The sequence below is a fragment of the Curcuma longa genome, chromosome 4, assembly GCF_044706935.1.
Source record: "Curcuma longa cultivar G26 ecotype Majalengka, Jawa Barat chromosome 4, ITB_CL_G26_1.1, whole genome shotgun sequence".
NCBI classification, from domain to species: domain Eukaryota; kingdom Viridiplantae; phylum Streptophyta; class Magnoliopsida; order Zingiberales; family Zingiberaceae; genus Curcuma; species Curcuma longa.
This window is the reverse complement of record NC_133864.1, coordinates 8538261-8556165: the sequence shown is the minus strand read 5'-3', so window position 1 is coordinate 8556165 and position 17905 is coordinate 8538261. Positions and strand designations below refer to the sequence as shown.

The following is a 17905-nucleotide window of genomic DNA, read 5'->3' as shown; positions in this document are numbered from 1 at the left end:
AATCTGGAATATTCTTTTTTAAAATGATAATAAAGAATATGCCTTTAATTTTTACCCATTACTTTTTTTATCCAAACACGTCAAAAACACACCTAATTAGTAAAAATCTAGAGTCTACTTTTAAATTATATATTTTATTAAAATATTATCAATAATGATTTCTCAATTATAAACTGTTTTAAAAAACAACTTGTTTAATAGATTTTTTTGGTCGTAAACTATTTTACAACATTGTTCTTAAAATTTTATAATATCATTCTCCTTGGTTAATTGAAAATGCTAATCATTGTGTATACGTCATCTTTTAATAGTTTAATAAAATAACCCTTTTTCCCTTAAATTTACTCAATTTTATTTTTATGATAATTCTAATTCCAAATTTATAAAACAATATTTATCATTATAAAACATCACAAACTTTTCTATTTTATCTTCTTGCTCTATGTATTTTAAAAAAAACAACTTTAAAATTTTTAAATTATTAAAATAATAAGCTAATCATGTGACTAATTATTGTCTGTCCAAATATATCAAAAAATTTATTTCACCATCAAAATTATAGAAGCACAATTTTAAATTCAATCAAAAATATAGGGTAGAGTGCAATGTTAAAACACTCATAAAAAGCAATAAAACAATCATAGTTGGAATTTCAAATGAGATAAGTATTTTAGATGTTGATTTCTAAATATAAATAAGTTAGTATTTTAAATTTACTTAGTAGATAAATTAGAGGTTTTTGAATATATATATATATATATATATATATATATATATATATATATATATATATATATATATATATATAATTTCGATAGATAAAAGAAAAGATTGTTTACCTCAAAGATTTAGAAAAGAAATGAATTTGAAAATTTTAAGGGGGTAAATTGATGTTTATCCTAAAATTTTAATATTCCAGATTACTAATTGTCGGGCCTTATTTGAATAATTATTTACCGAATATATCTTCTGTCTCTTTTCCGTCCGAAAATCCAAATACCTCCGTCGAGGAACACTGCACGCTTCGGCGCTGCGATCGCCGCCCGTCCACCGTTTTGCTCCGATCGCCGCCGATCTGTTGCCTTCCGAATCTGCTACACCGCCCCCTTCGATCGCCCCGCCGCTCTGGCAGCTGCATCTGCACTATCTGTTTCCGGCCGCCCTCGCCGCCGATCGTCCGCGAGCACGGTGCTCCTTGTCGCGTTAGAGGCTACTGTGTCCTCCGATCTAGACTTTCTGTTGCATTTCCTGCCTCCTCCTTGATCTACACGCTGCTCAACTGCCGCTCTCGCCGTTTCTGCAATCATCAGGTGCTGCCGACCCCAATCTTTAAAGTCGCACTGGAAAAAACCGATCTAAAGAGACATCCTAAGGTATCTCGCAACCCTTTCTCAATATAAATTAAAATTTATTGTTGTACTAGGCGTCGGAATCTGTTCCCTTGATCTGCCTGTTTCCCGCATATATGAGATTTCCAGTCTCATTATGATTGAGGACTCAAACCCAGTGTTGTTTTTGTAGGGGAATCCAAAATTATACTAGGGGTCTCCAATGGAAGCACTTCAAAGTACTTCTTAGTGCACTTTTGAACCACATATGCACAAGTTTACTTATTTTGTACTTATAGCTGTTATCTGGCCATGCTTCTGTTAATCAATTATTGTTCCGTTTAATACAATTCCATTTTAGATCATGTAGCACCATCCAATCATCTAGTGAAAAATTTAACTCAACTTCTTATATTGGTAGTTATAAGAATATTCATTTTGATTTTCTTTCTTTGTATAACATGTATAGTGATATCAAATAAAAGAGAAATATAATAGGGATGTTAGGATTTTAGGTTTTTGTGGTTTCAGCTAACTTGTTCATTTGTAATAATAGTTATATGTCATAAATCTACATCGTCCTTACGTTTTCTTTGATTATGGATAAATTTTGGAGCTACTTGCCAAAAATTTGATTAGCTACTTAACCCAAAACTTACAAGTATCATCCTTTAGGAAGAAGTCCAGCATATAATTTTATTATTTTTATTACTATTTGTTGAAGATATTGTTTTCATCAAGAGAGACTCACAACATCAATTACTAGTTATGTCTCAGATATATGGTATTAGTTACATTGATCATATCTTGCCATTGAGTGCCATGTTAGATTTGATACAAGTAATACCATATCATCCAAATCACATTTAACCTTGTTAAATTTTATTCGGTCACCTTTAATTCATTCAGTTTTTCTGGAATACATGGGTTTTATTTAGACATGTTTATAATACCCATATATATATATATATATATATATATATATATCCTTTTATTGTCTATTTGTGTTGCATTTAACTACTTGTGACATTTTCATTTTCCCCTTCTTATCTTGTAATTCCTTCTCATTCTATCATATCGTTGACTTGTGAACATCTTTTAGACTTAGGGACAGGATAATCCCATAAGAATAAAAGAGAAAAAATTATCTTTATTTATTTTCCTTGTTGAATAATGTATATTGTTAAATATTGATGGTTCAGCTAGGAGGGAGGGGTCGAATAGACAATACTTACAATTTCTCACAAGTCAAGATCAAAACAAACTATTAGGAACAAGTGTGTGCACGTGACATGTATATCAAGGTTTAATACGCGAAAGTGAGCAAAGAGTACGAAAGCAAGAAACAATTAAGTACACACACACATCAATATATGCTCAAAGACACAAGATATAATGTGGTCTGGAGCTACCCATGCCTAATTCATGACCCAACCAATTAGCTTTTCACGATCCAAATAGCTTGACCCAATCAATGGGATTTTCTGCGAGCTAGAGGGCTTCATCTAACTAATAGGATTTTCATGAGCTAGAGAGATTGACCCTATAGATTTTTTCTTCCCTCTATAGATGATACAATAATCAAAACCTAGAGAAAAAAATCTCACAACTCACCATAAAAGATCAAAATCTAACCCCCTACTTGAGGAGAATTACTAAGAGAGTTTTCGATCAAAGGTAGGAACCTTGAAATCAAGCTCAAGCTCCTTAGTTTGCTCTGCAACAAACCACCAATATTAGAGAATATTTTGTGTAAATTCCTGTGCCCCAAAAGCCTTTTAAATCAGATCTCCAATGGCTATAAAAGATGCAGTCTATACACTTTGAGTTGATTTAATAAAACTGGTCAGATCACTCAAGCCCCAAAACTAGCCATTGGGATCTGACATTTGAATCTTCAGCTCACTCACAAAAAGCTTCAGTCAACTCAAAAACTGTGTTCTATTTAAAAGTGAGCATAAACATTTTGGCCCCAATTTTTGCCTTTTCAGTTGTTGATTAGAAGGTTTGGTTGCCAAACAAGGAATCTCCGTTGACTAATACAATTTTGAAGCCAAAATGTTGATGATGATAGAGTTCCCAAGTTCTTCTAGGACGCCTTACAGGCTGAGCGTATATAGAAATAGCTATCTAGATAAAACCCCTTTTACTTAGAAGCTACCATTCAATCCTTACATCAATTCTGCCCAAAATAATCCCAAAATATATGTTAATCATTTGATCTTGATCTTATGTTGCCTTTGATGACCTCTACAACGATCACTGCGATCACTATGAATCATCCTATAAAGGCACAAGAAAATAATCAAATCCAAAACACTAACTTAATGTGGTTATCAAAAATCAAAACAACATTAGCTTAAAATGAAACGTCAAAACATTGTGATTAACCTTAACGACAAGAAACAAATCTCCCAGCATATACTTGTTGAACAATAAATGAGAATCTAAAATTCTTATTTTATTGCCCATTTAACATTTCTCTATTCATATTGTTGATGATGTAAAGATACAATTCCTATATTTAGTTTTAGTTATACTCAGCTTAAACTTAGTTTATAAACCTTAAAGTTAGTTTAAACTTGAGTACATGACTAAAGGGAGTGTGCTTAACTCAGTAGAACTAATATATGTATACAACATTAGTATCACTGCTAAGAGGCTTAAGATGATTGTCAAACAAACAACAAATTCCTATAGCATTAGGACATCATAAATCCCATTCAACTTGAGGGGTGATTGATGAAGAAATATTTCTTTGATTAATGTAAAATGATTGAAGTACTATTTGTCATGGTTTGAAATCTTATGCTGTGTCGGACAGTCTGAATGAAATGGATTACTTCAATAAATACTAAAAATACTCGATATTACTCGACATGTATCAATCATGTCAATTAGTTTCGTGTCACATTTGACATCTATTAGCATGCTATAAATGCTAGTGTTAGCCCTAGAGTCAAATATAAGATGATTGACAAGCAAACTTTTGTATCATATTTTATTAACAAAAGACAAAATTTATGGTTATTATATTTACTTTAGATCTGCGCCAGATGAATAAGTATAATAATGTCCTAGGATAGTAGGTTCTAGTCTACAACGTATCAATTGGTTGAATTGATAGTGGGAGATTATAGACATATATATAGAACACTACTCTTAACTATTCCTAGTCAAACTTTAATATACAAGGACAATATTAATGCATTGAGACTAGCATGTAGGTCAACTGATTACTTAATCTCACAAGTCATGGATCTAAGATATCAAGTTGACACATAGGTATATATTAGAGAATATTTACTGAACTGACCCACCATGAGAATGTTTCATGGATCGTTATATGAGTGTCATAAATATTTTCATAGTGACTATTAGTATAAATAGTCCTTAGACCTGAAGTCACTACGGTTCCCTACATAAGAAATTGTATACTTTAGTATCGACAAACGTCACTTGTAACAAGGTGGACTATAAAGTCGATCACTAAATTATGTGAAGGGATGTGAGTGATGTAGATGAGATCTATCCCTTCTATATGATGGAAGTGATATCTGTGGGTCCTTTGATGAAGTAGGACTACTAAAATGTATGGTTATGTTCAAATAAGTTAATATGAGATATTGAGCTTATTAAGTAAACCTACTTAGAGATCAAGAAATACAAAGATTGATAAGGGGATGACACAGTTTATGCCTCATGGATCAATCTAGATATCGAGGATAGAAGGATCAAGTTATACAAGATAATAAACACAGAAAAGTTAAGTCGGATCTTGACATTCTCATCATTTAGGTAGTAATGATGCATTGCTAGATGTCACTCATTGCTTATGTATCTAAAATGTTATTTTAGATACATTGTCAACGTTAGAAGAACCTATTGGATCACACACAAAGAATATGTTAATTTGGAGATCAACATATTTTAGTTTAACTAAAATATAATGGATCGTAAGATTATATGGTTAAGTTTAATCCGAGTTAGATTTATTAAGTTAGACTCATTGAATTAGATTCAAATGAATTCAACTATTGGATTGAATCTAATCCGAATTAGACTCAACCACTAAAGAGGATTAATGTCTATTAATAGAGATTAATGGAGTATTGATGAAAAGGAGAGCAAAAGACAAAAATCTTTTGTATTCATTGGATGACTCTTGGTATTCATTGGATGACCTTTTGTATTTATTCGATGATTTTTTATATTCATTGGATGTGTACAAAAATCCAATTCTATACATTTGGTGGATGATCACTTCTAGTCTCCTCTTCTTCTACTCTTGGTAAAATCATCTAAGTTGTTAGCACAATGAAGGTGGTTCTTCTTCGAAGGCTAAGTTCGTGCGACGAACGAAGGATGTGTTCGTGTGGATACCGAAGAGGCGCGACTATTTTAATCGTACTAAGATCTACCGGATTAAGTTGCTGTCGGGATTGTTCCGTACACACAACAAAGGTGACAACTTGATCAAACATGTCTACTACATTCACATGGATGTCTGGAGGGATCGGTTTTGTTTCGCTGCGTTTATTTATTATTTTTTGCAAAAGATCCCTATAATAAGATGTGTTAAGATAAATTGAATAATATTTGTTAGTTTTTGTAGTTTGTGTCCATACAACACAATGTCAAAATTGTACCATTTCAGATGGCACAGAAAGTTTGAAATTAACTATATAGTTGTGTTGTCTTCTTTATCTCTTTCCTCTTTTCCTCTCTAATTTGCTACCAACATCATATGTTGAAACACCAACATTGTGCGAAAATAATATATTTCTAGTTAAAGACCAAAAGTCAGTTACAATTCGATATTTTTATGGTTATTTTACAATGATGTGGGGCATTATAGTAGAGTAGCATTGATTTAGGAAATTATTTCTATGATTTGACATTGATGACGGATGGAGATGATAAGACAGAACTAAACATTCATTATGGTCTTAGATGAAGTTTTATAGTACTAGTATGTTTATGTTTCATGGACTTAACTTTATATGAGGTTGAAAAATAATTATTTGATAGGTGGTTGTCCATGGTTATACCTGTTTTGTGTTTGATGACTCTTTGCCTACTGCCGAATTTAGTTATAAAGGACACCTTGTGTATCAAATCAAATTTTATGGCATGATTTTCCTTGTCCTTTTTGGGTCTTTGAAGGGTATGGACACTTGAACTTTAGACTGCACCTAAGCTTAAATTTTTTTATGCTTGATGTGGACTTTGTATAAATTACTACATGGATATTTTCATGAAGTTGAACCTTTAAAAATTTTAACCTTTTTCCTCTTGGTTTTTTAGTACTTTATCTCTCCATAATTTGTCAAAACTCAATAACATGAAACATGCAAATGCTTGAAAGAGATATTGCAAGTCTCAGTTGTTTGAAAGAGAATCCAACCACAGTCAAATTGTAAGATTAGGTCTATCTTCTCTTCGGCAAAGACAAATTGAGCTCATAGTGTATTTAGTGCATGTGGAATTCTGAAAGAAAAAAATGGACACTCTCTTTTTAATTGAGTCATTTTTGCAAGAAATTTGAGCTATTTTAGAACCCTTTTGCATAAGCTTCAAGATTAGCCAAGCCAATATTATGATTTAGAATTAAAGCACAAGTAACATTGCTTTGTTTGGCCTACTAGTTAATTAGCAAGAAGAACCTCTTGCTACTCAAATTTACTAGGATTTAAACTTGAATTCTATTATGTGCTTATCTATTGTCACCGACCAACATGGACTCAACATCAGCAACGAAGAAGATTAATGCCGTCAACATGGTTTAAAGTGGCAACTGAAACCTATCAACACTCACAATCAAAATGTGTCATTCTAGTTATCATTCAAAACTGATAATGTATTGGCTCTAGCTACTTGTAGTTGCCCTACCTGTGCCGACACAATATCGCCTATGGCCTGGTAGTATCACGTAGTACTAGATGTGTATCATCTTGTCTCAGCCAGCAAATGCAGAACAGAGTGAATCTTGAAGGTCATGAGAGGGCATACCTAGTGAAGTTTCACAAATTGATAGTGTAAAAAGGCGGAGGAAGGTGACAAAGTGGAGGGTCTTTGATGAAAGGGAGCCGGTGGCTCTACTTCATGAGAAGGGAGGGTGGTAGGTGTGCAAGGGTTGACGAGGAGTACAGGAGGATTCAGCTTCTCAGGAATTTAGGTGGAGATTATTAAGCATGTTAGAACTGAATAGCTTATTAACTTCTTATCAAATTCCTATAAATAATATTCACCAAATAATTGTACAAGTAGTTAAGTAAATTATATCATTCAAAACTTGCAATTATATACATAATACTTAGTACATTATATAACACCAATATAATAATCATATCATCAAAAATGTATTATATAATTGGCTAATAATTTTAATGCTTATAAAGTTTATACATGCTATGGATAGTTATAAGTGGCATATAATAGTTAAATTACTACTTCATATAACTCAATAAATTATATTATTATGTTATTGTTTACAATCATTTTTAAGTAGTATTATTAAATTGTAAAGTATTATTAATATATGATTTGAATTTTAAATTAGTAATATAACTTTAAACCTACAGTTTATTATATAAATTTTAACTTTATATTAATATACCATAATTTTATTAACTCATTAACATCTATTGAATTAGTCAAATTTAAACATAATCAATTGGATAATGAAAAATTAGTATATGGCAAATATTAATTTGATCAAGTAGTAGTAGATTTTGATTAATAATATAGATATAAAAATATAAATGATGTGTTTAATTATTAAGTTATAATAAACTTTATTAATTTACATTTAGATTTAATTTTACATTGTTCAAACTTCAATTTATGTTAATTAAAAATTGTTGCTTTATAACTCATTAGTACATAGTTGGAGGGTTGCTCTAGCACAACAATAAAGTTGTTGCCTGTGACCTTGTGATCACAGATTTGAGTCGCGGACACAGTCTCTTGCAATGCAAGGTAAGGCTGCGCATAATCCAATGTAGTCCGACTCTTCCTCGAGACCCCGCATTGGCGGAAGCTTTGTGCACCGGATTATCCTTTTATAACTCATTAGTACATAGTTAATTAATAAAATTAGTTTATAATATTTGTAAAATAATCCTTATATTTTAAAGTCAATTAATAATAGTTAATTGAAGTATATATGTTATTTAAAATCCATTTTCTTGGCAAATTTCGAAGCACATTGAAGCATGCCATGTTTTGACACGATATGGTACAAGAACCATATTGTTGGAATGATACTCGTTGATCATCAGTGCATCCTTATTGGTTGTATTTGGTTCATCTTGACTATATTTTATTTTATAATTGTAATTGATGTTAATTGGATAATCATTTAGCGAATTAGATCATGGTAGTAAGAATGAGTTATTTTTGTGAGAATGACCAAATTTATAGGAATTTGGAAACAAATTGTTAACTCTATTTATATTATATACACCTAGTACTTTTTTTAAACAATGATATAGACAAGCTTCCCTTTTCCTCTTTCAAGAAAATCTAGGTGTGCTTCCATGAATGAATCCAAGAAAATATTGTATTCTCTCCATCATTGATGACACTTGTCATACCCATAAATCTAATTTGTACTTGGGTGAAAAGAATGACTGTCACATTGTATGCTATTAAATGAAATTATGCAGATTCTTAAACAGATGTATTTGACGAAATATTAGGAAAAAAATGAGAATAGATTCACTGAATTTTATCCTAGCATCCAAATTTCTACTTTCCCGTTTCTAGCATTTGTGATATTTGTTTTACATTTGTTTTGTTGATACACATATGCTTTCAGGTGCAAGATCATATGCAGTGTGGCTGCAAGTTGCCTATGTAGGTGATAAACTGGAGGCAAATGATATCCAACAGTGCAGCAATATGTCATACATTGTCTGCCAAAACTACATATAGAAGATTTCTAGTTCTCCTCAAGGGGAAAGCATGCGGCTTTCTTTGTCTCTTCAAGATCTGAAATCATTCTCTAAACTATATTCCAGGGAGCATAGTGACCTTGAAAGTAACAGGAGTTTAGGACGTGCAAAACCTCTGAATGCTTTTCAGACAGATGGTGTTGGAGCAAGCTTTTCGAAGGAGAAGTCTTCTCCAACAACTCCAACTAAATGCAAAAAATGGATAAAGGCAATCGCATGGATTCTTGCACTTTTGCTATTGTTCTCATTGATCTTTCTAGGTTCACGATTCTTATATCCTTATTTGTCACATGAATCATCTGATTATTATGTTATACTTGATTGTGGTAGTACTGGTACACGGGTGTATGTCTACAAGTGGTATTTTGACCAAAAGAAAGGAAATTTGCCTATTGCATTGAGATCATTGCCTGAAGGCCCTCAAAGGAATACTAGGACACAAAGTGGCCGTGCTTATCAGCGTATGGAAACAGAACCTGGTTTTGATAAACTTGTTCACAATGAATCTGGCTTAAGAGCTGCTTTGCTGCCACTTCTACAGTGGGCTGAGAAACAAATACCAAAACATGCTCACAAAGATACATCTCTTTTTTTGTATGCTACAGCCGGAGTTCGTAGATTACCTAGTTCTGATTCAGAGTGGCTTCTTGACAAGGCATGGACAATTTTGAAGAATTCATCATTTTTTTGCAGAAGAGACTGGGTTAAGATTATATCTGGCATGGAAGAAGCATATTATGGGTGGATAGCTCTCAACCATCGTATGGGTCTATTGGGTTCTTTTCCATCTGGAAAAACATATGGTTCACTTGATCTAGGTGGTTCATCCTTGCAAGTTACTTTTGAGACGGAGACACCCACACATGATGATACAAGTGTAAGTTTGAGAATTGCTTCTGCTAATCACCATCTCAGCGCTTATTCTCTGGACGGGTATGGGTTGAACGATGCATTTGACAAGTCCGTGGCCCATCTTTTCAAAAAACTTGTGAATTCAAAACCTGATTCTAATGGTAAGTTCCTCCTTAAACATCCTTGCTTGAATACTGGCTATAGAGAGGAGTACACATGTTCTCGCTGTATATCTGTTAAGACAGAAGGAAATCCTTCGGTTGGGGGGAAAATCATAAGTAAGAAGAAGATGGGTACAGTTGTAGAACTGCTTGGTGCTCCTCAATGGAAAAAATGTACTGCTCTTGCCAAGTTAACAGTTAATCAGTCTGCATGGTATAATTCAAGTTCTGGAATTGATTGTAAACTTAAGCCCTGTGCTCTCACTGATGGTTTACAACAGCCACGTGGAAATTTCAATGCCATGTCAGGTTTCTTTGTTGTTTTTCGGTTTTTTAACTTGACTTCTAAGGCTTCTCTTGATGATGTATTGAAAATGGGCCAGGAATTTTGTGGAAAATCATGGGAAGTTGCAAAAAATAGTGTTGCACCCCAACCTTTTATAGAACAATATTGCTTTAGAGCTCCTTATGTTACATCCCTTTTGAGAGATGGTTTGCACATTAAGGATAAGCAGGTGGTTATTGGTGCTGGAAGCATTACTTGGACTCTAGGGGTTGCCTTACTAGAGGCTGGGCAAGAATTGTCAAAGAGGGCTGAATTGCAAGGCTACAAACTACTGCAAAATGACATACAACCAGCTATTCTTGTTGTAATGATTTTGATCTCAATTATACTTCTTTGTTGTGCACTATCATGTGTAAGTAATTGGCTGCCAAAATTTTTCCGAAGATTATACATCTTACTTCTCCGGCATAAATATGGAACACACTCTGTTCTCAATTTCCCTTCTCCTTTCAGATTAAGGTGGAGTCCAGTTATATCAGGTGAGTTCTTCACTTTTGATTGTTTTGATTTTCTCACGTCTTTGATTTATTTGTTGATCCAAGGTTTGATGTTTGTTCTCTTTTATTGTTCTGTTCACGACAAAGTGCTGTTAAGTTAGTGAATATTTTTAACTTGTTAGAGTTAATAGCTGTATGAGGGAGTTAATCAGTTTAATCTCGACTAGTTGGTAGTTATTTTTGATCTAGCAACACCCAAGCCCAACAGGCTTTGGCCAAGATGTGACCTAGTCAAACAAGAAGTTAATTCTCTAAAAAGCATAAAGCATTTTTTTCAAAAAAAAAGGAGGTAGTGATATATTAAAACAAATATGAGGATCCCACACAAATAATTAGAGAAAATATGACAACATAACAACGAGGTAATAATTGTGAATAAGAAAAAGTGAGGAAAGATTTAAAGATATTTATTTTTCATAAACTCAATAAATCTTTCTCTTAGTATTATTCGTTGCCTTGAATTATCAGTTTTTTTACAATCAATTTTCTTTAGTTTCTCTTTTGTATAGTTAACCACATGATTTAAGATGAGACTAATCATTGTTTATCTGTTCCAGATGAGATTAATTATTGTCTATCTGTTCCAATATCTCTCTTTTCTCATAATCAATATGATACTTTAAACTTGTCTCTAGTTGATGCTAGACTTTTATTTCATCACTTTCATTGAGTGTCTTATCAGTTTAATTTTTCTATTTATGACTATGCAACTTGTTTACATGAGAACGACTACAAGTTAAATGAGTTTGAGATGAAGTTGGATAAGTATTAGATACTTGTAATAAATATGGGATGAATTTGAGTTTAGCAGGTAGAGTAATTTGTGATCAAATTAATTGAATCTATTTATGATATACATAGCTGCATTCTTAAAATTTCTAATCTTTCATTATTTTGTGTTTCATTACATATTAGAGTGGTGTTGAGCTTTGGCACCTATCTGCCATATGGATACCCACTTAGCATTACAGAATTGGTATAGGTACAAGGAATTGTTACCTGTAATATGTAGCATATATGAGAATGGGTATGGTTAGTGCAATCCCATAAATACCCTACCCATTAGCATCTCTATTTTATTGGCCTATATACATTTGAGGGTATGGTCTAGCTTAATTTTCTCTTTTTATGTTAAATATTAAAATTTCATTCCTAAAAAACAAATTGTCTGAGTCTTTTATAGGATTCTAGTGGGCACACATGAGTTGTTTTATATTTTAGTATATAAACTATCAATAGGCTTTATATCTTTTTTACATGTTGTAATTTGTGGAAGTTTGAATTTAGTATGTAAACTATCAATAGCTTTTAAGTTTTTTTTTTTTCATGTTGTAATTTGTGGCAGTTTGAGTTTATTTCCTGTGCTCGTAACTGAGCCAAACATATCTAATCTTGTCTCCCTTTTCTCTCTCTTTCTTTCTTTGCTTTTGAGATCAATATGTTTATGCCTTGCCTGTTTGATACTATGGTTGACAGGCGTACAGGATTGGGGTAATCAAGATGTAATTTTACTGTGTGTTCTGAAAAATAGCTGAACATGAATTAGCTAACTAGAAAATTATTTTATAAGTGTATTTGTAGTGAATCATGTATATCTTTAGATTTTAATTATGATATGATTTTGTTTTTGGAATATCTTTTTTTTATCTTCATTCTCTCAAATTTGCTTTGGGAAATCTTTGGTTTTTTGGTAAATCTTTGGTTTAGATACTGAGTCCTGAAGCCCAGACTAATGTGGTTCAGCATTCTACTATTGCTGTGGGAGAGTGTCAATTTTGTTGATGTACTAAAAATCATTAAATTTATGTTTATTTTAATGTGAAATTTGTTGCATCTTAGTAGAAATGAAGATTTAATTATCCTACCAAATTGTTTGGTTTTGACCAAGGTTTTAGCTATTTTTTTTAACTGAACCACACATACATCCTAGAACACTGGCGTACCTTGTGTATATCCTGCTTGCTTTGGTTGTCAGAAACGATGAAGTCACTAGTGATTCCTGTTCTTCCTGGAAGTATTTATCCTGCAATATAGCCCTAACTCTTAAGTTATTTCAAATTTCAATTTTAAAACCAGATAGTTTCCTTTCAAGTTCAAAGTGTTATATGTATACAATTATTACTCAATTTCATGACTAAAGGGATGTGAAACCAGAATTTGAATGCCTTCAATTTACTTTTATACTTTTCTAGGTGATGGAAGAGTAAAAGAACCACTTAGTCCTACAACTGGAGGTTCAGATCAACATCCATTTGGCATGGGACATGGCTTGGGGGGCAGCAACACTCAGCTCAGTCAAGCTTCTGTGCTTCCTTTGGTTGCTACCCATAATTACTCATCTGGTAGTTTAGGCCAAATGCAGTTTGGGAATGGACTTGGATCATTCTGGTCGCCTCATCGTGGTCAGGCAACACTTCAGAGCCGGCGATCTCAGTCAAGAGAAGACCTTAACTCTTCATTAGCAGACTCCCACATAGTGAAGATATGATGACCCATTACAAACCTGGTATAAAGCCCTTATTTTCTTTGCTGTTTTTTATTTTCTAGATTGTCATTCATCCTGCACAAACCCTTCAGTGAAACAGTTAGTTTTTCCAATTATCTCTTGCACTTAACAACTCACCAAATATAGCACGGGCAATGAGCTTGGTGTTTAACTTAACGTTATTGAGTCACTTTTGAAACAAGAACCTGATTGTAACTGAGTGAATTTCTTATGTTTTATTTGTTCCGGCTTTAGCTAGATGTTCTAATGTAACAGATTGAGTGCTCTGACATTTATTAACTTTCCACGGCATCAGCCTTCTTCCAAACACTTCTAGCCTCATAAGGCTTAGACCATACTCTATTACATTTTCTAACTTAGCAATCTACATTCGAATCGACCTTCTTTTGCTCTTTTCATAAGCGGAAAAAGCATCCCGAACTCTCCAGTTATCACTAATATACTGCCATCGATGCATACCTAGAACGCAATTCTCTGTTGAATCACAGTCCATGTGTTGCATTTTTGTTGCTAAGTTGCTGATATGTGCAATGTTGGACTTTGTTTCGTTTCTGCAAGTAAAACAATAAATTCATGGTAATTGTCGAGTACTTTGTGAATCTAAACGATGAATGAAGATTATGCCAGAGATAGAATCTTGCCAGTGAAAAGGAACTTCCTGGATCTAGACAGATTCTGCAATTTATATTTCAACTTGATTTTCTTACAGTAAGATTTAATGCATTTGATTCCCTGGTATCTGCTTGAGTTCTCCAATCTAATTTGAAATGGTTCGACTGTTAAGTTTAATGAGATTCTATTTAATATTAATAGATTAATTTTAAAATTGTTTAACAGGATCAAAATGGGACTATATCTAAAGTAGGCCAAGCTCTCAACTCGTTTGTGTAGATATTGCCTGGTTTAAACTCATTGATGCTGTAGGCATACGCTAGGTCATTTCTTGAGCTTGATACCTCTAGACCTTAGGTGGTTAGAAAATTGCTAGTGCAAAGTTAGCTCAAGTACCACCAACATTTTTTGGTGATACCATTAATTAATGATTAATTCTATGATAGTTATTTTAAGACAAACTCAATGTGCTCCCTTTTAGTTTACAAATATTCATATTAGATTTTTTCCCCATATATTATCTAAACGATAAGAAGATGTGAAACTATAAGTAATCTCGTCAGTGAGTTTTTTTATAAGAAAAAAAATGCATCACTATGCATAACTCTTGTTTGCCAAAATGACTTCGCAGAGAACTTTTCTCCACGCTTCTTTTAAAACGATTGTGTAAAGTTGGCTAGTTGTTGAGTGGGGATTTTGTTTTTCAAGTACTTGTTTCAGGTTTCAGCATTTAAAGATGAACTCTAGCTGCTTCCCTATGGTCAACTTCGACGATCCATGTTCAACTACAGCGATGTTCGACAGTTGAGTTCTTCGATGAGGTTTAATCGACTTAGATAACGAGATTTTTAGCAGTGACTTGTGAGAATTCACTAATAGGGGGCCCTAATAGGACGTTTTAGAAAAATAGGAAATTAGCTAATGAATCTTTTTTTTACTAATCAGTTAGTAGTCGGTGTAAAAATAGTTTTTCATCCTATGTTAGATTAGACAGGTGAGTTACTAAACTTAACTATTAAAACATTTATCTTTCCCCTCAATACATAAAAACAATTACTTATTTTCTTTAATTTATCTCGAATAATTCACTCTTCAGTGTTGTGGCTGAAACTGTTAACGTGAACAAGAAAGCAGATTGATGTCTCTCGCGAAACAGACGCAGAGATCATTTCTGGCGATGCGACGTCAGTGGCTCTCCTGTGCTCCATTTAGCTCGAGCGGTTGGTGAAGGGGCCATGCTGCTGGCTGCCACCAGTCCCTTGCATGGCTCGACATGGATGGATGATGCTTTGCAGAGAAATTACTGTCTACCTCTCTGCTAAGTGCATGCTTTCATGATCTTTAATTTGATAGGCCACCAGACATGTCAATTTGTTTGGAATGCAAGCTCATGATCAAGGATAAGCTGCAGAACAAAATGCAGCAGTTTCCCTCAACTTTAATTACCATCAGTTAGACTTCTACTCGACAAGGACTACAGAAATGAGTAGATGATCCTCGAGCACTATTAGATAGACCTAACAATAAGAACAGTGAGCTGTACGAGTACCAAGCAGAAGAAGACTAGAAGGTGAGACTGAAAGCTATCCGACGCCCAAATATTCCACAGCTAAGCCATCGGTAGTGTGGTGGACTATGAGGCGCCTGTCAGCATGCACAGTGGAGAACTTGTAGATGGTGCAAATTTTGAAAGATGGAGAGAATGAGAAGAGCGAAAATCTCTTGCATTGGGCGACTGAAATCGTGCGAGGTCAAACTGCTGGCGGCCGGATGCTGGGAAGCCGGATCTGTTCGTGGTTCTTCTTGATGAAGTCCTCGAATCGCCGGTTCAGCTCGTCCTGGGTCGCCGCCGGCGACGACTCGTCCGTTTCTTCTTTCCACTCGACCTCCGTTGGCTCGTCCTCGGTCTCTTCCGCCCCTATCTCCGACGAATCCGCGGGGACGCCGACTGATTCCGCTGTCAGCGATGACTCGGAGGAGTCGCCGGGGATTTCAGGAGAGGGTTCGCGCGAATGCGAATGGATCGGTGGAGGCGAAGGTCCAAACGGCTCGAGCATTGTTGGATTCCCGGGCTGCTTCGTCGTCTCCTCCGTGGCCCATTCCTCCGGGCGGTTCTGAGGCCGCTTCTGGACGGAGAGCTTCCAGATGGCGAGAATGATGAAATGCACGGCCGCGAAGAGGTACGGCGGCGCAATCCACGAGCGGAGGGAGGCCCAGGGGAGGAAAGAAGAGAGTGCACCGGAGGCGGAAGCGGCGACTGCCCTGGCGGCGGCGCCAAGGGAGAGGATGGCCAGGAAGTAAAAGGCGATCTTTCCGGCCCAAATCACGGTTTCGTATCCGCCGTTGCGCGGAGTCCATTTCGGATTCGCCATCTCTGCAAGCGGCCTTGATGGGAGAGCCAAAAACTACAAGAACAGGGTGAATCTAAGAGTAGGAAGATGCAGCTGACGCCGGAATTATGTGGAGAAACGCCATTGTTGCTATGGACGAAGCTCTGCCTTGCTTTGTTGCAATGTAGAGAGAGGCGACATGGTGAGGCGGACTAATAAAGTGTGAAGCTTCACACAGTGAACCGGAAGCCCTTAAATTTGGATTGGGCGCCCGTTTATATAAATTTTTTCATGATGTAGTTATAAAAATATATATAAAAGAAATAAGATTTTTTTTATTAATTATTGTAAATTATAATTTTATAAGAGGATGTTGATAGTGCAGTTAAACGGATCAATTCATGATGAGACAGATCAATTTATTAAAAATCTATCAATATGCCAGATTATGGGGTAGAATGATTAAAATTTTATATTTGAGTTGTTAGGTATATTTTTATTTTAAATTTAGCTATCTTAGTAGATTAGGAAATTTCTAATTTATTTTAAAATTATTTGATGAGTCTCAAGATGAATTGCAAATTAGAAGGATGAACCCATGGACCTATTAAAAAATTTAAAAATATATAAAAGATTAAAAATTTTATATTTGAGTTAAAATTTCACTAGGATAACTAGTACTGAAATCGAATTAAATACCAATTAACTCAGCATTAAAAATGAATTGCCAAACCATTTTAAATATAAACTCGATTCAATAATAAATATAGAAATAAATAATCTAAATAAAGAAACTAAATTAATCTAAAAAGGATTATATGAAAATAAATATTCTAAATAAAGAAAATATATTAATCTAAAAAGATTATATTTATTCCTTATTAATTACTATAATAGAAAATATTAATTATCAAATAATAAAAAATAAATTTCTAATTTTTTAATTATATAATCTTAAATATTTTTTAATTTTATTTTATTTATTACATATGTCTCAATCTTAAATATCTTATATTCTTGTATCAATCTTTAATATTAATTTTAATCTTGAAAATTTTTAATTTCTTTCCTTTTTACTCGAGATGAACCGATATAGAATTTATCTTTAATTTGTTTGTATTATTATTATTATTATTATTATTATTATTATGTGAGATAAGGCCAAAATGAAACGAATTGTTTACCAATATTAGAGTGTCAAGTAGAAACCCAATAATATAATGTATATATGTAGCTAAGGCAGCATAATTAATAGATCGAGAGATTTGAGCATTGTTTGTCCCTCTGAACCTGATTAAATTTGATAGCACTACTC

At 33.8% G+C, this 17905-nt stretch overlaps 2 protein-coding genes across 4 annotated transcripts; one reads left to right on the top strand and one right to left on the bottom strand.

The window, feature by feature from the left end:
* Positions 1-1015: 1015 nt before the first annotated feature.
* Positions 1016-13868, top strand: LOC141828478 (putative apyrase 7). 3 transcript variants are annotated; one of them, XM_074715910.1, is made up of 4 exons: positions 1016-1373; positions 5652-5792; positions 9151-11124; positions 13335-13868. In XM_074715910.1, exons 3-4 carry the CDS (start codon positions 9297-9299, stop codon positions 13628-13630), a joined length of 2124 nt encoding a protein of 707 aa, XP_074572011.1. In that variant the 5' UTR covers positions 1016-1373; positions 5652-5792; positions 9151-9296; the 3' UTR covers positions 13631-13868. The 3 variants fall into 3 exon arrangements, with proteins under 3 accessions (XP_074572011.1, XP_074572012.1, XP_074572010.1); XM_074715911.1 differs by lacking the exon at positions 5652-5792 and adding an exon at positions 1522-1567; XM_074715909.1 differs by lacking the exon at positions 5652-5792.
* A 2143-nt stretch (positions 13869-16011) lies between these two features.
* On the bottom strand, positions 16012-16632 carry LOC141827031 (uncharacterized). Its single transcript, XM_074714315.1, has one exon. It carries the CDS (start codon positions 16630-16632, stop codon positions 16012-16014), a length of 621 nt encoding a protein of 206 aa, XP_074570416.1.
* Between the last annotated feature and the right edge of the window lie 1273 nt (positions 16633-17905).

Excerpts from the sequence above, each read along its gene's own strand:
- LOC141828478 (XM_074715909.1), top strand. The coding sequence starts at position 9,297 with ATGCGGCTTTCTTTGTCTCTTCAAGATCTGAAATCATTCTCTAAACTA. Across the intron at positions 11,125-13,334 it reads GTGGAGTCCAGTTATATCAG|GTGATGGAAGAGTAAAAGAA; the intron begins GTGAGTTCTTCA and ends ATACTTTTCTAG.
- LOC141827031 (XM_074714315.1), bottom strand. The coding sequence starts at position 16,632 with ATGGCGAATCCGAAATGGACTCCGCGCAACGGCGGATACGAAACCGTG.